The sequence below is a fragment of the Bos taurus genome, chromosome 19 (genome assembly GCF_002263795.3).
Source record: "Bos taurus isolate L1 Dominette 01449 registration number 42190680 breed Hereford chromosome 19, ARS-UCD2.0, whole genome shotgun sequence".
In the NCBI taxonomy this organism is placed as follows: Eukaryota; Metazoa; Chordata; class Mammalia; order Artiodactyla; family Bovidae; genus Bos; species Bos taurus.
The window spans coordinates 50,070,137-50,084,449 of NC_037346.1; the positions used below are offsets into that span (position 1 = coordinate 50,070,137).

Here is a 14,313-nt window from a genome sequence, read left to right on the forward strand (position 1 = left end):
AACCACCAGCAGCCTGGCCCTCCTCCAGCCTAAGGCATGTGGCCACAGGAGTCAGGATCTGAGTGCCTACTCTGTGGGAGAAGTCACGACATATTTGCAGGGACGTAGCTAGGCAATGGCACCCCACTCCAGTACTCTTGCCTGGAAAATCGCATGGACGGAGGAGCCTGGTAGGCTGCAGTCCACGGGGCCGCTAAGAGTCGGACACAACTGAGCGACTTCACTTTCACTTTTCACTTTCATGCCCTGGAGAAGGAAATGGCAACCCACTCCAGTGTTCTTGCCTGGAGAATCTCAGGGACGGGGCAGCCCAGAGGGCTGCCGTCTATGGGGTCACACAGAGCCGGACACGACTGAGGTGACTTAGCAGCAGTAGCAGCAGCAACTACCGCCAGCTCCACCTTGTCTAGTGTGGGGCAACACTGAAGAACAGAACACTACATGGTCTGACTTGCTCCTAGAACAGACCTACAGGTTACCATGCAGCATGACAACAATTATATGATCAATGCACATCATCAAGGACATTTTTATTTAACTACAGGAACTTCTGTTCACATGTATCCAGGCTTCCCCTCTACGTATCAATCCCCCTCCATGTATCAAACAACTTTAAAAAAACACATAATGCAAAAACAAAAAGGCCACTTAGGATGGTCAACATAAACAAAAAGAAAATGCACTGAATTGTAGAATCAAAGCACGAATTTAATTTTAATTGTTCTAAACTGTTTCCTTTGGTGCAGTATCTCCAAATATAAACCTCGAAGCCTATAAACAAAATCACCAACAGACCCTTGAGGCCTATCACTGTGCTGGCACTACACAAGGTCACTGAAGGTCACGGGCTACATTTCCAGTAAGTGTACAAGCTGAGGGTGAATGAGCCCAGCCTACAGAACACTGGAGTGCCAAGGTACAGGATATGTGCAATGTTTAACACATGTGGGCAAGTCCAGAGGGAGACTAGGCAAAGTGGGAACACAAGACTCAAGGAGGAACCGGAATGGGCAGGTCACATTTAAACCAATCTTCTTCCACTCAGCTCAAACAGCTGTAAAACTGATGCTCATAATCCTAACATCCTCCAAAAGTTTAGAAATAGCAAAAACATAGCATTTTTAATATATCACTTTTGCACTCAAAATGCTATTACAGTCTGAAAAAGACCAGAAAAACACAAAGTCTGTCTCCGATCTACTTGTTTAGGGTTTTCTGTATCCCGTCTGTTTAAGAGTCAAAAGACAAGTTTCATACTGCTGATTGTGGGAGACTAAATAAATACCACGAGAAAACAGCATCCATCGGACAGCAGTCTTTCACAGTGTGGTTGTAGTGACACTCTCTCTCACACCATCAGTTCATTTTTCAGGAGAACCAAGACCACAAAAAACTGGAACAACTCCACTAGAACAGCTCAATGTTTTTTGCATTAACCATAAATGTTTGTTCAGTAATTTGATCAACCTAACTAAAGAAACTGGATACATGTGAGCATACACATTCCACGGTGAGAACATCAGTCTACTCCCAAGTACTAAGACCGATCTCCTTACAACCCAAGTAAGATTTGGGATTGCCTCCTGGGAGTGTCCTTCCAAAGTTGCAAAGGGAGAGATTCTATGTCAGACCTCTCCACCTCAAGCTTCGTTTCAGAAAGGCACTGCCAATAAATTAGAAACAAATGCTATGGTACCTTGAAGGTTTAAACAGGTACCATTGTATGTTATTAAAACTCACTGTCTATGGGGCTAGGAATAACATCCCACTGTTACTAACTGCTACGATCACTGTGCTCCAGGGTCTCCACCATCCTACCACTGATGCTTGGGGTGGTATTATTCTCTGTTGAAGGGGGCCTATCCTTCAAAATCATGGGATTTTTACAGCATCCCTGGCCCCAGCCCACTAGGTGCCAGTTGCATCCCCGCCCAGTTGCACCAACCTAACATGTTCCCAAATATCCTAGGGAAGGCAAGGGTACGCCAGTGAGAGTCACTGTTGTACTCTGATCTCTTTCAATGGGTAAGATCCAGAAGCATTCTGCAGATGCCAAACTGCAGCAAAGGCCAAACAATGTCTAATATCCCCACAGAATTCTCAGCAGGTTCGATCCCTGACTGGGGAACCAAGATCCCACATGCTGCAGAGCAACAATTAAGCCCATGTACTACAATGAAGACTCAACACCCCCAAATTAAAAAAAAGAATACTATTTTTAAAAGCTTCCTTATTTTAGAAACCCCTTTTTTTTTCCATTAAAAAAAAAATAAGTTTTTCCTCAGCAAAACAAGAATTGCTGAATTTTCACAATGGAAAAATTTCCTGTTACTCTATAGTCTCATCTTCTGGAATATTTCCACCAATTATGAAGCTATACTGTGCTTCTGCAACTGTGGATCTAGATGAGACCTGCTGATGAACAGGGGACCATAAGTGAGGGAACCATATCTAACGAGAACCCTGTCACTAAATGATCAACATCTGAGAATATTAAAACAATAGTAATGCCCTAAATCAGTAGCCAACAAGCACACACATATATGTACCAAGTAACGATGGTTATGTGCCATTACCAAAGGACACAAACACAAGTAGGACCTTCCCTACCCTGGAGGACCAACAGGGGAAAAAGTCAAGCAAGAAGACAAGCTGCAGCACAAGGTGATGAGGAGGGAACATTACCATTTAACCTTGCCTTCCAGAATGGGCTCCTTGACCTACCACTTCTAGTGGGTCCAGAGCACTTCTGAATGTCTGAAAAGCACAGACACTGAGGCCTTTGAGGCCTCCCCTCTGAGGCCTGCAGGGGAGCCCAGCTTCAGGTCCCCTCTGCCTTTAAGAAAGACAGCATGGACTTCCCTGGTGGTCCAGTGGTTGATAATCTGCCTTCCAGTGCAAGGGACATGGGTTTGATCCCTGGTCTGGGAAATTTTCACATGCTGCAGAACAACTAAGCCTGCGCTCTGCAACTACTGAGCCCAAGCACCCAGAGCCTGTGCTCTGTAACAAGAGAAGCCACCGCAACGACAAGCCTGCAGAGGGCAACTAAAGGGCGGCCCCCATTCACCATAACAAGAAAGCCCTCACAGCAATGAAGACCCAGCACAGCCAAGAATATAAACAAACAAGAAATAAAGAGACCGTGGCCTAGATTTCAAAAGTATATATGGTTTGTTACACTTCAATAAAAAGGCAATTTTAAAAAGAAAAACAGTAAATTGCAAAGTTCTTTGATTGGACAGAGAAGCCACCCTTCATTAACCAAATAACAGTTTGGCCAATGGCATTAAAGAACAAGAATTCTTCAAATCAGACCACAAACAGGACATGACTTTTAACCAGTTCCCTTTCCTGACTTGGCCCCAAGGCAGAGCACTTTTTCTTTCCCCCTGAAACAGGGAAGGTCTGTGGTGAAGTTGACATACTGGAGTGGGGTGGAACCAGAACGGAGGCTCTAGGAGACAGGGTACCCTGAAACAGACCTCTCCTGGCTCAGCCTGGCTTTATCCTCAGGTCCTGGGGGGAAAGACAACTTTTCTCAGTTAAAGAAATTTCAAACTTAGCTCACTATTCCCAGAGGCCTTTGATCAGTCTACTGCATGCACATGTGTGGAGCTGTGAGCAAGTTGGAGAGTGCTGGCCCCTTGAGGACATTTTCACCATGTCACATTTCCTGTGACATTAGATCTCCACAGGCCCCTCCATACCAGGACACTGTGATAAAATACAAGCAGCCCCTGATGTCTAGCAAGGGCAAGGGCACAGGCCTGGCGCTAATTATGCCACACAAGGTCAGTTATTATCCCTGTTAAAAGTGAGGGAACTAAAGCAGGTTAAGCAGCAGGGCTGGAATCTGACTCGTCTGTCCAGCCCCAGTGCCCATTCTTGCTTTCTCCTGATACAACTGGTTGCACACAAATAACCACTACAGGCGACAGGTCCCATCAGGTAGCCCTGTTTCTCAAAATGTGTTAGAAATTCAAACTATTTAAAAATCAAAAGCTACTCCTTAAGTAAACATTTTAAATGACCAGAGTTCTACCACTACAAAAATTACTAAGCACTAGTAAAGTACAAGCAAGCTGGTTATTGGGTTATCTTTAACATAGTAAAGAAAGCTTTATGCTAAAATGGCTGCACTATGTTCCCAATGTCTACAAGTCAGGGATGATAAAAGTGTGTCTCAATTTGCCAAATGAATAAACACTGCAGCTTGTAGAAAATACGCAGTGGCTCCTAAAAGCACCTAGTTTGTACACTGAGCGCTTTATAAAGTGCAAAGCGCCTCTGCTCTGCCATAGACTTGCCATTACATGGTGCCCACTTCTGGGGACTCCAGCAATCCGGGGCCCCACCTCTTAGCTCTACCCACAAGCTGATCAGAGGCTCAAGGGATAAAATGAAGGTGTTTCAGCCAATCTGGCAGCCCTGAGACAAGAAAACATGCCAGACCTCACTAATGGCTCTGCTTAAATCTCCAAAGAAGACCTCCTCATTTTATCATCTCCTACTGGGAACTCTATTCTCCACATGTCATCTGTCCAGTCTTTGCACCTTGGCTACATCTCCCAGCAGTTTCCCCCACCCACTTCACCCTAGCGATCCACATGGTTTACCCTCCTTCCAACCCTAATCTCACCTCCGTCCTTATAATATCCATCCCCTCCCCACAACCACTTCTCACACCTCCACTCTCTCCCTCTCGTCCCCCAGGAGTCCACACCCTGTCTCCTTCCTCACCCCTCAAAACACTCTAATCACCAAGCCCATGCTTCCCATGAAGGGTGACAGTGCAAGTCATGGTCCCTTTCCCACAGCTCTCCTCTCTCGGCCCTCCCCTTCCTATTTCCTTCTTTCAGGTACTGGTATTCTCTGGGAACCTTCATTCTGCCCAATTCCTATCATCTAAGCAGGACAGAGTCACTGTGAGATCCTTCAGTTTTTCTTGGGAGTCCTCACCTGCAAAGCTCCAGAAGTCACTGTTTACTCAGTTCTCTCCTATCCTCACCTAAGAGGAAGCTCTCTGTGATTTAATGAGAAAGTCTTCAAGTGTGACATTACCAAACTTCATCTGCAAGTTAAAACATGCCACATAAGAAAGAGGAGGTGGTGTTGTATCACCAACTGATAGGCAGTTAATGCAGCATAGAAACAGGGTCACTTTTCTAAATAGGTACAATGGCAATTCTGCCTATTAAATACCTTTATAAGTCTGGCTATTAGATATTTAGGATCTTACTGATTAAAAAATACATTAGGGACTTCCCTGGTGGTCCAGTGGTTAAGACTTCACCTTCTAATGCAAGGGGTGAAGGTTTGATCCCTGGTCTGGGAGCTAAGTTCCCACATGCCTGGAGACCAAACAAATGTAAAAAAGAAAAACAAGCAACTAAATTGTAATAAAGTCAATAAAAACTTAAAAAATACACCAAATTCACTTGACATTTCAAAGTACACACAAATGTTAAAGAGTTGCTTATTTTTATTTATCAGTTCTACTCAGTTTGCTACCATGGCCACAAGAAGAGCAACAACAGCAAACCCAGACTTTCCTGCCTAACAGATCTTCCTAGAACACTTTACTACTCACTCAGGTGCCAGACCAGGTCCTTAGACAAACAGGGATCCTGTTCCTCAAAAAAAAAACACAAAACTTCATTCTCTTGCTGACCACTGTGGAAATGCTCTCCTACTAGGCCTAGGCAACTTCACACTTCACAAACCTGTCCCCTAAATCCTTTCCAGCCTGAGTTCTACCTCTCCAGCACCAGGCAGCTGGCCGCAGTCACACCTGCAAGGCCACTCCACATGCCCACTTCAGGAACCTGGCCCAGAGCTCCACAGACAACCCCCTCTCCCGGTCCCAATAAGAGCTGAACTTCCAACAAGTCAGATGCTCCTGGGGAGGAAAAAATTGCATTTCTGAACACCCAGCCCTGCATACTTGGTTGCAAATCAAGGATTTTTGGAAATTACTTTTCTTGTGGAAAACCACACGCTTGCAACTCTTCATGTGTTCAGCTTACTCCCCCTACCCCCAACACACCCACTCACACACCAGTCCACACTATGTATGGAACTTACAAACACCATGGAGAAGGTGCTTGTACTTAGATCTTATCCAAACCATTTAAAATACTCATGACAGCCAACACACAGGATCACAGGCCTCATCTTCCTCTATTCCTCCCAAATTAATATTTAGTATTTTAATAAAATAGTGAACCATACTTCAAGTCTAAACTGCTTATATACTCTTCTAAATTTTCTGTATATAAATTTTAAATACCATAAAGTGCAAATTCATTTTAAAGATGGAATAAAATTATTCAAATAAGAGACCATCCAGAGATTGTCATATTTTTAAAACTCCTCAGTGATTTTTCAATCCAGTAAGCAAGTCTGAAATAAGCAATAAGAATATTTCAACCTCTGGGGACTTCCCTAGTGATTCAGTGGTTAAGACTCCACATTTCCACTGCAGGGGGTACGGGTTTGACCCCTGGTCAGGGGAAACCAAGACCACTGCATACCTAGTCACTCTAAGTTACAGGTGCTTTCAAATGAATACAATTTGATTTTTCAATGTTAAAAACATTTAGAACATAAAACTGACTTTAATTAAAAAAAAAAAAATTTTTTTAAACAGTTTGTCTGCATTTGGCTAGCACCAATCATCTTTACAGTTTCTTCCATTAACCTGTATCTGTTATCCCTTACACTAACAATTTAGAAATAAAGTGACGTGAAAGTCTTTCAGTCATGTCCGACTCTTTGCGACCCCATGGACTGTACAGTCCATGGAATTCTCCAGGCCAGAATACTGGAGTGGGTAACCTTTCCCTTCCAACCCAGGGATCAAACCCAGGTTTCCCTCATTGCAGGCGGATTCCTTACCAACTGAGCTATGAGGGAAGCCCCAACAATTTAGAAATAATGCCTTACAAAAAGGGAGGTACTGCAAAATCCTAACAGTTACCTACTCATCTCACACTATAAAAATGCCAAAACCCCTTTCATGAAAAAACCCACTCCCCTCTGTCAGTATGGGCACAGGTTCCCAGGGCCATAAGAAGTCCAGGGCGGGTGGCAGCCTGGGTGGGCCATGGACTCTTCCCTGTGCAAGAGCAGGAGATAAAGGCCAGAGGCCTGACCTCTACCCCCACTGCCTTTCTTAATCATCTCATTTAAAGGCTCACTCCACCCCTCAAAAGTCTGAATTCTGCCTCCTCACAGAAAGTCCTGGAGAAGGCAATGGCACCCCACTCCAGTACTCTTGCCTGGAAAATCCCATGGATGGAGGAGCCTGGAAGGCTGCAGTCCATGGGGTCGCTGAGGGTCGGACACAACTGAGCAACTTCACTTTCACTTTTCACTTTCATGCACTGGAGAAGGAAATGGCAACCCACTCCAGTGTTCTTGCCTGGAGAATCCCAGGGATGGGGGAGCCTGGTGGGCTGCCGTCTATGGTGTCGCACAGAGTCGGACACGACTGAAGTGACTTAGCAGTAGCACAGAAAGTCCATTTATTTCCACGTTTGGTATGTCAACACAAATAAATGGTTCTGGTTGAATGGCAAAAATACAATTTTCTTTAAAAATCTCTAACTTCTTAGAGTAAAAATATAATAATACCCTTTGTTATGACACTAAGTTATTTGCAAAAAACAAAGTGCCTAACTAAGAAGCAGCTGTCAGACCCCTATCATTGATTTCAGGTGCTCTATAGCATAAATACACACAAACAGTATTCTGGTTTGAAAAATAACATTATTTGAAATGCTCCCATCAAGGTTTAAAGAATTAGCTGGTACAGCTTTCCAGGCTAAGCAGTAACAGCACATGTGTACAAAAATCGAGGAATAAAGAAAGCAACAAATCTTACCCCATCTCCAACAACCAAAAGCAGTCAAAATTTTCAGTCTGTGGAAAAAGGTTCTACTTAGAAACAATCTATAATTCCCTGAAGAATAATTACCATTTCCTAGACAGCAAGTTTGTTTTTCAAGTAGACTAAAGGCTAACCTCACAAAATCAGAGAACCAAGCTGAAATGCTCTGTAGTGGGACTGATAGTTCCCCACGAAGCTCACTTAATTACACTCTATATGACCTTATAATAATCTCTAAGTAATTAAATGATTTTCCAAAAAGTTATGTTGAAAGTACCTAGTTTTCCCAAAAATTTAGGGTTTAGCACAGATTTTTAAATTCATCATGCTTCTTCAAGAGCTTTCACTTTCTAGGCTACAAAAAACACAGTAAGAAAAAGAAGTCCTTGGCAGCTTAAAAAACACAGGCTTGAAATAATACACTACTGAAAACAGGTAGAACAAAAAGTAACAGATAATCCATCATCAGTCAAAAACATACAGATTTTTGTTTTGGGCAGTTCCACCAACCAGACCAACGTTTCTAATCCACACTACCTAACATGCTAGTTATGAAAAATATTGTGCATATTCTCAGAACTGCACAGAGAACCCCAGAAAACCTCAGCCCACGTGGACAGCTGCCTGAGCCTCCAGCTTTGGGAAGGCGAGGGTGGGGGGTCCCGGGCTGGGACTGTAGTCTGCGCTTTGGCCGTGGGTACTAAGGATGAAGCCGGGACACTGGGGTCACGGACTGGGATCCTGCCAGGTTGATGGAATCAGGGTCTTGGTCTGATTGTAGGGAAGAACAAGGCCAGATATCGAGATCTAGGTCCTGGTTGTGGGAGGATGGACAAGGGCTCGGGGTCGGAATGAGGTTTAGAGTCTCTGGGTTCTGTGCCCTACTGGTGGCTAGGACTAGGCGAGGTTCGCTGGCGGGGGGCTGAGTCCCTCCCGGTAGTGGGTAGGGGTAGGGGATCGTGGGTCAGAGTGGATTGAGAGTCGGTAGTCGGGGTCCGAGTCCCGCCGGCCAGGCCGCACCCCCGCCTGCGTCCCCAGGCCCTGGCCCTGGCCCCACTCACACGCGCGGCAGCTGCAGCGGCGGCGCCCCGCGCCTTTGGAACACCCCGTCCACGAACACGCCGTTCTTGCCGAGGCAGCGCAGGTAGAAGTCGCCGCCCGCGTCGGGCCCGGGCTGCGCCGACGGCTCCGGGGCCGCCCCGCCATGGCCGCCACCGCCCGGGGGCGTGAAGATCTCGAGGTGGCGCCGCGAGATGAAGCTCGAGTGGCCCATGCTCACGTCCACCGAGCCCTGCGACGAATTGCGCCCGATGGTCACCGAGCGCTTCTTCATCAGGTACTCGAACTCGCGGCCCTCGAGGCGCGCCACGGCCCAGCCGCCCGGCGGCGACCCGCCGCCCGCGCCCCCGCCACCCCCGGCCCCGCCGCCCGCGGGAGGCCCCCCCGCGCCCGGGAGCGCCGCGGCCGCCGCCATGGGCCTGCGAGGGCCCGGGCCGCCTTCCGCCGCCGCCACGGAGCTGAGGGCCGAGCGAGGCCGCCGGCCGGCGAGCGACGAGCGGCGGCGAGGGGCGGGACACGCGCGGCGCGCCGCGGGCCGGCGCCGGGCCGGTGACTGACGGCCGCGCCCGCCTATAGGGGCGGTGCACGGCAGTGGGGCTACCGGCGGCCGACCAATAGCGAGGCACGCCGGCCGTGCGCTTGCACGTCGGCCGCGGCGCCCGACGCAGGCGCGGCTCCGGGCGGTCTGGAAAACCCGGGATGGAACACGGAGGCCGCGGAGCCGACGCGCGGCACCGCAGCGCGCAGTGCCGCGCGTGGGGCGGAGGCGGGAGCCGGGCTGGGGTCAAGGTCGGCGCGGGCAAGCGGTGGGGGCCCGCATGCGCCTCACCCGGCCCAGCGCTTTGCAGCTGCTGTCACGCGCGCACACTCAGGCTTGGCCGGAGCCTGCCGCGTGCTGGCAGCTGAAATCCAGGCGTTTCCACGGTTGCAGTAGCTGTGAGATCCCAGCGTGAGTGTCTGCGGGGTGCTGGGGAGGGGGAGGGGTGAGGGTCCGCAGGGAGGAGGATGGGGAGGGTCCACGGGGGCGCGGGAAGGGATACGGGGAGGGGTGCAAGGGCGCGGACCAGCATCCGGGATGCCAAGGGCGCGGTGGGAGCGGGAAGCCTCGAGGGCCGTAGATCGGCTCCGCTCGCAGAGCCAGGCGCTTGGGGTTCTCTGTGTAACAACCCATTCTAAAGAAATGGAAATTAACGTATCCCTCTGAATTCGACATCTGCCTGTCTCATTGCCGTAGATGTGTTTGTGGTTATAGTACAAACCCCTGGGGGTTCACACTGCTTTGAGCCATAAGTGTGGCAGAGTATCCTAGACAGAAGAAATGTCGTTTTCGTTAAAGTCTCATACTTGGGAGAGATTTTAGGTTGTGATGAGACAAGAATGGAAATAATAAGGGGGGGGAACCTTTCATTCACAAACGAAGCACAATTGATCCAAAGAAAGAGCATCCCATGAAGTATAACTGACCTGAGTTCGGAGTTTGTGCTGCGTGCTGTTGAACTTACCTAAGGCCGCTCACTAGAAACGTTCACTTGCTTTTCTTTTTTTTTTCCATCAACAGAGAGTATCCACCTCACGCAGGGAACCCAAGCCAGACGGTAAAAAGAGGGTGAGCTTGTCCCATTGCACTGATGTGTCTCAAGGATATCCCTACTATGTAGACATAAACCTCCTTGATGAAAAGATGGACAGTGCCCGGCAAGTGGAAATGCTAACTACCGCATGGTTCTGAGAAGTAAAGCGATTACAGACACTGGCTCCACATCAGAGGGGGCTTGCACCATCCATTCCAAGTGCTCGGTGAACACCTGCTGGGTACCAGGCACAGGACAGGGTTGGACAGAGAACAGTAAGCAGGCCCCGGCTGCCACGTTCCAGCCTGTGTGAAAGAAGGACCATTGAGATGTGAAAGAACACCCATTGAGATGGAGGAGCAGCACCCAGGAGATGCTCTCAGGGTCTGGCCGCATTGCTGCTCTTTACATTGAGCCGCGGAAGGAAGAGATGTGAAGGAGACATACCCGAACCAGGGCTTCCAAAGCTTTGTTCTTTCATCCAGGGGCTGTGTCCATGCCGGACACAAGTGCCGGAAGAGAGCAGGACCACAGGCCCCCTGCCTGGTGAGGCTTATGGAGGAGCCACAGTGCACGCACGAGCACTTACAGGCACAGCCAGGGAGCAGTACAGAGAGCAGAGTGAGGGGACGAAGAGGCAGGCAGGAGGGTGGGGGGGGCGCACACCTCTGACCTGAGGCCTGAGGGACGTGACCTCTGGGCAAAGATCAAGGGCAGCAGCCCAGAGGTGGGAGGAGGCCCCTGCATGAGGGGAGAGACAGCCAGGGAGCCGTTCAGAGGCTGCTGCTCCACGAGGCCACATTCTCAGTTTCCTCACCTGCAAAAGGGGCCCCGCACTGGCTGCTCTCATAAGCCTCTTCCAGCTCAAACCCTCCATTCTGAGGGGGCTCTGGGGCTACCCCTCTTGAAAACCCTCTTTCTAGAAGAAAAGATTCGAATAAGGCCTGAAACTTCCAGTGTTTCTATCTGAGCTGTCCTGACAGGGGAAAGTGCTATCAGAATTGTCTGTGATTCGGTCAGTAAACCCTCCTGCAGCTCTCTGCATGCCAGGTACGTCTCTAAGGACTGTCTCGATACTGGCTCGGGCCATCCTCACGATACACCTCTGACTGACAGAAGCTCTGACTGCCCTGTGTATTACTCCTAGGAGGCAGAGAGATTGACTAACTTGCCCATGTCAGCAGAGCCAGTCTGCCCTTCATTACTTCACTGGAGAAACAAAAACAAGGCTTCCTGTGTGCCCTTCACAATAGAGAGGATGTGTACTGACAATAAAATAATCATGAACTTTGATACTCTTTAAGAAACAAAAATTCAGAGTACTCACCAGCACTGGAACTGGTTTCTAACAGAATAATATGAACAATTTGTGATGAGAAGTCCTGTGATCTTGAGAATGTAACACCGGGTTTCATAACTTTTCCTACGGAAAAGCCTTCAGAAGCTCATGGTTAGACACCAGAGGGAAGCCAGACCCAGCAGTCTGTTTCCTCCCTGTCCAGCTCCTGCCCAACTTTCCCAATTCTTCCCACTACTCCCAGGTGGCCTGGAGGACCTGTGCCCACCAATCCCTTGGCACTGCCTGCACCCAGCTCTACCCTAACCGCCACTTGCCCGTTGATCCCTGCATTCCATCTTTGTTCATCAGCTGCCTGTACCCAGCACCCTCCCCCCACCTATCCAGTTCCTGCTTCTTGCACAAAGTATTCCAGTGCTGAGGCAACTCTGCTAGGCTCTCCAGGGCCCCAGACTTCCTACCTTGTGTTCTCTGACAATTAATAACATACTGCCTCCCTTGTATCGTTACTTACTTTCTGTACTGTTACTTTTCATGAGTTTGTGGTATATGCCTTGTCTCCCTGACTCTGTTACTGCAGACCTTGAGCTGTATGTCTGACTCACTCCCAGTGATGGGCACTCAGCACGAAGCTGCCTCGGGAAATCAGGCCACTCCATCCATCTGACTGGGCTGCTGGGCGCCGCTTTCATCTCTGTCCTTGGCTGGGGGTAGGCTGTCCATCTCTACAAGATGGAAACAGCACTTTGAACTGCATGGAAAAAATGTACAGAGAGGAGACAAATATTCTTGGCCAAGCTTTCAGAGGAAATATAAGGTATGTTAAAATATGTCCCTGATGATAATCAGCACTGGAAATTCAAAAGGTGTTACCTTGAATAAATGTTATTTTTCACATTTCTGACTGTCTTCTTTATAGAAAATACAAATACTATGGAGTAAATTTCATATTACCATAAGCGTTTTGCTACCCAGGATTCTGAGATGAATGAAATATTCTATTTGGGGACTTCCCTGGTGGTCCAGTGGTTAAGACTCTGTGCTCCCAATGCTGGGGGCCTGGGTTCCATCTCCAGTCAGGGAACTAGATCCCACGTGCCACAACTATGACCCAGCACAGCCAAATAAGTAAATAATTTTAAAAAATATTCCATTTGATCAAACACCCTTGACTCTGAGGCAGGAATATGGTTGTTCTTATGTTCCTATCTCAGCATCACAGTAGCAAGCAGGTAGTAGGTATTCCATATATTTGTCAAACCATAGAGCTGAATTGAGGTCCACTTGGTAGAGAGACTGAAATTTATCATGATGATATCACTTCTATGTGGAACCTAATATGTGACAGAAATGAACGTACCTGTGAAACAGAGTCACAGACATAGAAAACAGACTTGTGGCTGCCAAGGGGGAGGGAGGGTGGGGAGGGGAGGGCTAGGAGTTTGTGATTAGCAGATGCACACTATTATATATAGGATGGATAAACAACAAGGTCCCACTGTACAGTCTGGGGAACTATATTCAATACCCTGTAATAAACCATAACGGAAAAGAATAGGAAAAAGAATGTATGTCTCTATATAACTGAATTACTTTGCTGTACAGTAGAAATTAACACAATGTTGTAAATCAATTATATATACTTCAGTAAAATAAAACAAATGTATCATATGACTGTGAAGTTTCAAATAATTGTGACGCAATCACAACAACCTGACATTAAAACCTTACATGTATTTTCTTGACAATTCAGGAGCCATTTCACGATCTCATGGCGCCTATCATCATGATTATGAATACTGTTTTTTTCACTGCCATGCTCTACGCAGAGAAAAGAAAAAGAAAGTGAAAGTCACTCAGTTGTGTCCAACTCTTTGTGACCCATGGGCTATACAGTCCATGGAATGGGGATCTTCCCTACCCAGGGATCGAACCCAGGCCTCCTGCATTGCAGATGGATTCTTTACTAGCTGAGCGACCAGGGAAACCTAAGAATACCAGAATGGCTAGCCTATTCCTTCTCCAGGGGATCTTCCTGACCCAGGGATTAAACCAGGCATCTCTTGCATTACAGGCAGATTCTTTACTAGCTGAGCTATCAGGGAAGCCCCTATATGCAGAGAAGAACCTGCCAACTTGAAGTTCATCCTGATTGGTTTAGTTAACTGTATTGGTACAGATCACTAAACAAAAGTAATGTATTCTTTAATATTGATTTGCTAAGTTTGTTATATAGCCTGGTCTATAGAATCTATATTATTCCACTCAAATCCCTAGTTGGCTTGCTTGTAGGAATGGACAAGCTGATTCTGATATTCATTAAGAGGTGCAAAGGATCAAGATGATCTTGAAAAAGAAGAACTAAGTTTGAAGGATTTATGGCTATATTAATACAAAGTAAAATAAAGCTGTATTAACCAAGTGAATATAACGTGCCTTTTCTAATTCAGCTGTTAACAAAAAGCTAATAAAATACAGTATAGCTATAGTTT

The 14,313-nt window shown here is 47.4% G+C and overlaps 1 protein-coding gene and 1 long non-coding RNA gene across 2 annotated transcripts in view; one reads left to right on the forward strand and one right to left on the reverse strand.

Annotated features, from left to right (window-relative positions):
- FOXK2 (forkhead box K2) overlaps positions 1-9,420 on the reverse strand; it is a 52,342-nt gene extending 42,922 nt beyond the window's left edge. Inside the window, exon 1 of the mRNA XM_024980968.2 lies at positions 8,956-9,420. Within this exon, the coding sequence (XP_024836736.1) occupies positions 8,956-9,368 (413 nt within the window). The 5' untranslated portion in view covers positions 9,369-9,420. The remainder of the gene's footprint in view (positions 1-8,955) is intronic.
- A 3-nt stretch (positions 9,421-9,423) lies between these two features.
- Positions 9,424-13,495, forward strand: LOC132343105 (uncharacterized). The gene is made up of 2 exons (XR_009491785.1): positions 9,424-9,902; positions 10,512-13,495. It is a non-coding gene; the product is annotated as an uncharacterized lncRNA (long non-coding RNA).
- Positions 13,496-14,313: the final 818 nt, after the last annotated feature.